This window comes from Hibiscus syriacus, unplaced genomic scaffold (genome assembly GCF_006381635.1).
Source record: "Hibiscus syriacus cultivar Baekdansim isolate YM2019G1 unplaced genomic scaffold, ASM638163v2 tig00110187_pilon, whole genome shotgun sequence".
Lineage (NCBI taxonomy): Eukaryota > Viridiplantae > Streptophyta > Magnoliopsida > Malvales > Malvaceae > Hibiscus > Hibiscus syriacus.
Genome location: NW_024062618.1, coordinates 937,956 through 944,056, shown reverse-complemented (window position 1 = coordinate 944,056; position 6,101 = coordinate 937,956). Strand labels below are relative to the sequence as shown.

The 6,101-nt window shown below is 34.2% G+C and overlaps 1 protein-coding gene and 1 non-coding gene across 2 annotated transcripts; both read right to left on the bottom strand.

The window, feature by feature from the left end:
- Positions 1-350: 350 nt before the first annotated feature.
- On the bottom strand, positions 351-434 carry TRNAY-GUA. Its single transcript is given in 2 exon segments — positions 351-386; positions 398-434. It is a non-coding gene; the product is annotated as a tRNA-Tyr (tRNA).
- Positions 435-2,124: 1,690 nt separating this feature from the next.
- LOC120217577 (protein PYRICULARIA ORYZAE RESISTANCE 21-like) lies at positions 2,125-3,532 on the bottom strand. The gene is made up of 3 exons (XM_039214659.1): positions 3,395-3,532; positions 3,080-3,161; positions 2,125-2,961 (listed from the first exon to the last, which is right to left on the bottom strand). Exons 1-3 carry the CDS (start codon positions 3,515-3,517, stop codon positions 2,225-2,227), a joined length of 942 nt encoding a protein of 313 aa, XP_039070590.1. The 5' UTR covers positions 3,518-3,532; the 3' UTR covers positions 2,125-2,224.
- Positions 3,533-6,101: the final 2,569 nt, after the last annotated feature.

Below are 6,101 nucleotides of genomic sequence, written 5' to 3'. Positions count from 1 at the left end.
TTACAAAATTAATTTTTTTAATTTATCTTGTTGTTCTGAAATATAAATATCTAAAACCTTAAAAATTGATATTTATATTAATGGAGTAAATATACTGAGTTATTTTAGACATTAAAATATCTTGTAAAGCGAATGTATATGCGAAAAAGGGAAAATTGGAGTGTGGATTAGTAAGTGATTAAAGATTTAGTAGTGTCATATGACTTCTTATTATTTCAAGAAGGTATAAAGTTGAAGGATTATTATTGAGAATAACCAATGTCTGAAGTAAAGTTTTGCCATTGCCTGAAAGAAATAGTGGTGGTGATATAAATGAAAGTTGTTAAAAGAGAAGGAAAGATGTGAAAAAGTCCGACCTGCCGGATTCGAACCAGCGACCTAAGGATCACAGACCCAACTACAGTCCTCCGCTCTGCCAACTGAGCTAAGGTCGGATTTGACTGCATGATGGCATGTTAACAATATCTTTCGTATATTAAATCTGAAAGCAACTTCCATTTCCATCTGTGCAAATCCGATGACTTGAGGATATGACATGAATAAATGGCTGTGATAAAACTTTCTTTTGATTTTTTTATCTTTTTGATAAAATAAATATTCAGGGGGTTTGATTAATATACAATTTTTCCAAGATATAATTAATTAATTTAATTTAGTCCAATCAAAGACAAAATTAAATGCTGAAATGATAATGAATGCATTGGCAAAAGTGCAGCTTCACTTGCGAATTTTATTGTTAATATATAATATTTAAGGGAATTAATTAGTTAGTTAATTCATTCACATGAACCTAGCTTAATCCCCAAGCTCTTTTGTTTGCTAAGTCAGTAGCAACTTGAAAGAATAGACCATTTCGAGTGGTGGATGCTGACCACACCACCGACCACGGGAATGTTTATCATCTTATTATTTCATTTCATCTTATACAAAGTGCAATCCATTAAATATTTTATTAAATAAAATTAACGACCAATTAATTTAGTAGAATGGGAAATTAAATATTTTAAGTAAAATTATAAGTTTAATTTTTGATATTTACGAATAGAGTAAATCGAGTTGAAAAGGAAAAGATTATCTCATAATAACCTCTATAAATTTTGATTTAGAATAATTGTTTAATAAATCAACTACTGATAGTTAAATCAAAAAATACTTTATTAAATACAATTAATTTATACATATTCAATCTAAACTTTATTAAATACTGAATCCAACTACATGTATAAAGTTAGTCAAGTCACTTTCAATTATTGATTATTTTCGTCATGTGTATGTGTTGTTGTTGCTCACTTTCAATCTCTTTCTATAGTCACTTTTATGTCATATATTAGACTGATGCATGTATCTACTCACAATTTTGGTCATGTATTTGAAGTAAATTTTTTTTTTTAAATATATCTATTTGAACACCATCCCATATATTTAAATGATTTCACGCCTTGATGAGTTGTATATATAATTGTTCACTCTCAAATTCAAACTTTCTTTTAAGTAATTATTTATTTTATTGATTGCGTTTAATCTGAAATTTTATTTGTGTTTATCTCGCATAAAAAAATTTATATTACTAATATATTATGTCATATAGTCTCCAAACTTAAACCTTCAAATCTTAAAATCCAAACTAGACACGTAACATTATAATTTTATTTGTAAAATAATAATTTTAATTATTATTATTATTTATTTTAATATTTTATTTTGACGTCGTCTCTTCTAAATATACGCAGTAAACATGTAAAATCAAAATTTTACTAAGTAACTGAGATTTTAAATTCAAGCAATTATATTATATATATATATATATATATATATATATTTAATTAATTAAAATAATATTTTAAACAAATATTATTATCTAATGTGCCACATGAGACTTGAGACTATTTATAGAAAAAGATGAAGTTAAAGGTTGTAGATGACTACGTGGCTTAAAAATGAAGTAGGCTTATGGAAACCTTTTAACAACTTTGGAAGTCCTGATCTGGATTTCCAACATGGACGAAAGAAGACGAAAGGAAAAAGCAAATAATTGTGGGTGGAAACCATTCATTTATTATTTTAGCAAATAATTGTGGGTGGAAACCATTCATTTATTATTTTATATCTTTATTGGTAACAAACTTTTTCTATAACCCAACAATTGTCCACCACCCACCTCATTAATCAACACATGTACGTCGTTATTATCAGTGATGAAATTGACTCATGTGCCGCTTTTACATTACATGATTGAGCATCCGTTTGGGTTTTCGTCGCTAAAGCATTCACCCGGCCTCTTTGTGTAACAGTTGCTATACCCGCCCCAGCTGTCGTAGACTGGCCTACCGTAACTCTCGTAACATGCCACTGGTGGTGGAGGTGGTCCACCGTAATAGCAAGGTCCCCCTGGAATCCCATGATAACATTCCGAGCAACAGCATCCCGTAGGCGGATAAGCCATTGGCGGTGGAGGAATGGGTTCCGGAGGCTTTGGGGCCGGTGCTGGAGGTAGAGCTGGTGGTGGTGCCGGTTTCTCTGGTTCTTTTGGCTTTTCGGGTTCTTTAGGCTTCTCGGGTTCTTTCGGCTTCTCGGGCTCTTTAGGCTTCTCGGGTTCTTTCGGCTTTTCCGGTGCTTTGGGCTTCTCGGGTTCTTTCGGCTTTTCCGGTGCTTTGGGCTTCTCGGGTTCTTTCGGCTTTTCCGGTGCTTTGGGCTTCTCGGGTTCTTTCGGCTTTTCCGGTGCTTTGGGCTTCTCGGGCTCTTTCGGCTTTTCGGGAGCTTTGGGTTTTTCGGGCTCTTTCGGCTTTTCGGGTTCTTTCGGTTTCTCCGGTGCCGGTGGTTTCGGTGGTGGTTTGATCTCAATGCTCTTGATGGATCCGCAGCCCTTGCAACACAACTTGTCCCGGAGCCTCTCAGGATCGCAGCAGACCACCTTAATTGTCACCGTGTTAGCCTTAGTATCATAAATCTGGTCTCGGATTTCTATTGTTCGCAAAACCCATAATCAAAACATCAACTCAGATCATCAAGCAACTCAAACTAATTGGAAATTATTAAACACCAAACACGGAATCACAGAAATCAAAGAAGAGAAACTCACGAGGGAATTTACAGAGCACTTTCTTCACCTTCTTGTAGCATTTGGAGCACTGAAGGTCCACCTTCAGCACCATTATCACCATCTACATCCGTACACACAAACAACGACGAAAAAGAGAGTAAATAATTCCCTTATATCATCATTGGCAAACACAGAGGGTAAAGAACAATCACAAGATTCAGGTTCTGACATAGTAGAAAGAAAGAGAAAAAGAAGAAGGAATGATTATAATAATTTCCTTTACAAAAATGTGGCAGCCGCAAAAAATGCATTACAATTTACATAGAAATTACAAAGGGATGAGATTGAAATAACCTTCTCGGCCATAGCTTGGAACTGAGGAATCTGGAATCTGAAATCTGAACTCAACGATGAAATGATTTTGGGGAAGAGAGATGGAGGATTGAAGAGAGCCTTAAAATTGAAGCTTAAATCCATTAAAGGTAAGGCAGGCAGCCTAGACTAGGGAGTACACCAACCCAACCGGTCGTCGACACGTGGAATTTGTGTAGAATTTTATATGATTGCTGACTCTTCTTTATCTCTGCATGAGATGGCTGACGTTAATATGACACATAGTTTGATTTGAGTTTTTATATATACGTGGATTTATTTTATTCCTCTCTCTTTGTCAAATAGAATAGATATAAGGTCAAAAAAATAGATTAGATATAAATATAAAACACGATATAATTGTTAGTTAGTTGATTAATGTTTAAAAGAATTTAGTGATGTAATTATAGGTGGAGTAAAATTTTATTTTTATAGATGATTTGTATGTATAAATAGGATATCTTATCTATACATTTTTCATAAAATTCGATTCTCATTACCTCCTTAATAGAATTCATAATCTTATCTCCACTTTCAACTAAGTTACCAAAAACTCTTTTTTCCTCACCTCCGAGATAAAGTATATAAAAATATTTCAAACTTATTTAAGAACGAGGTAACAAAGAGATTTAATCTTAAGATGAGTAATTTAGTCCATGTATAAGTGTGACTTGTGATACGTTATAGTATCTCAAAATTTGGGGTCCACATATGAATCTATTCATGTACAATTTTTGTGTCCTAACAATATTTTTGTTCGAATGAAAAACAAATTTTCCGTTTGGCTCTCGGTAAAGTGACAGAAAAAGTTGTAAACGAAGATTTTGACAATATTTTTAATTGATTTCTATAACTCATTTCAGTAAAAAGATATCGTAGATCCCTCATAATTCTAAATTTAACAAATTAATCTTTATTACAAAATATTTTAGGAATCTCATATTAAAAGGTAAAACATAATCTGCACGTTGTTTGAGACGGGCTGAAGATGAGTAACGACTCCGCATCAACTCAAAACACTCTTATGCTTAACAAAAGCAAGTACTCAAAAAGAAAGATGGCCCCTAATTTCAACAGCAACACCACACAAGATGTAAAATTATTCCACATCAATTCTCATTCACACACGCCTACTTTTTGTTGCAACTTGCAAGTCTACCGAATATAGTTACTCAAGTAATAATTGCATGCTTAGGCACATGCATGAGAACCATACCAATTTGTGTCGTGCAACCTTGGCCCTTTTAAGCCTAATTTCAGACAACATCCAGCGTAGCAGCAAAAAAAAGAGGATAAGCCTCACTCCTTATCGAGAGATTTTCCTTAAATTCCAGCTCATGGGTCCTTTAGAGTGAAATAATTACACTAGTAACAACAATTTTAAACAAAAAGATTAACTATTTAATCATTATTATAAAGACAATTGATCCTAATTTTTCCCGATGTTTTGTGTTAATCAACCTTTGAAAGTCAATACTCCAACCAAGATGTAAGGAATTTCATTGAAAGTGAAAATCAATCGATGGGTAAAAAGTTAATCTTGCATAAAAATCTGAATCTATCATGGTATGTTAAAATTAAAACTAAAATATAACAAGCCAAGGTGGATGGGACATGTATCCACCTCACATGATTGTACACAAACCTGACATTCTTTGCTCACCAGTTCCCGCCGCTGCATCCTCCACAAGAAGAGCTGCCGCACCCTTTGCACGATGGCCAAGACCAGTTGCCGGCGATGCATCCACCACAAGAAGAGCTGCCGCACACTTTTCACAATAACCGAGACCAGTTGTCGCCACTGCATCCTCCACGAGAAGAGCTACCGCACCCTTTACATTGAGCCACGCCCGTGCAAACGGTACATTTCCAGCTGATCCAACCGTGACCCGAGCAGCCTTTGCACCCACTGCCTCCACACCAATTGCAACTCATTTTCTTCCCACAGTTGTCATTGCACGTCGTCAGTGGGAACGAAATGCACGTGCTCTGGATGCATGGAACTTCGGTGGAACTCCTTGCAAAGTATCCATACTATCTTACTCGTTTCGGGCTTAGTAGATGGTTTGGTTTCAGGCTTTTTAATCTCAATGCTTTTGATGGAACTGCCGGCTTTGCACCTTATCTTGGTTTTAATACAGTCGGGATCCCAGGATACTACCGTGATGGTCACTGAATTTTCTTTGTCGTCGAATTTCTGGTCTCTTATTTCTGTTCAATTACACCATTTTCATTTATATTCAGGCATAATACAAAAAAAATGCAAATTTAATCTTTATTTTTCTTTAAAACTAATCTTTAGGCTAATGGAATAGTTAGTTAATTAATAGTCAATACTTATCATTGTTGTAAGAGTCTTATAAATCCAAAGTGATAAAATAATACATGTCATATGTACATAAATGATGATATGAGATATATTATGTATACATAAGTAATGATGTGGCATATACTACATCATTATTTTGGACATATAATATTTGTCCTGTTAATGACAAGTATTGACAATTAGTCAATTAACTGTTAATATCCAATCAGGGATATTTTATCCAAATGAAACCTTAAAAAAAGAATAAAGATCAAAATAATTATTTTATCATATATTAAAAATAAATTTTGAGAGAGAGAGAGAGAGAGAGAGAGAAGAGTTCCATCAAACTTGCCCGGGAATTTGCAGAGCACTTTCTTG

What these genes read in the sequence shown, in the direction of transcription:
- LOC120217577 (XM_039214659.1), bottom strand. Translation starts at nt 3,517, where the DNA reads ATGGATTTAAGCTTCAATTTTAAGGCTCTCTTCAATCCTCCATCTCTC. An exon ending in TCCAAGCTATGGCCGAGAAG is followed by an intron (nt 3,162 to 3,394) that starts GTTATTTCAATC and finishes GTACGGATGTAG; the next exon opens with ATGGTGATAATGGTGCTGAA. An exon ending in AGTGCTCTGTAAATTCCCTC is followed by an intron (nt 2,962 to 3,079) that starts GTGAGTTTCTCT and finishes TGCGAACAATAG; the next exon opens with AAATCCGAGACCAGATTTAT.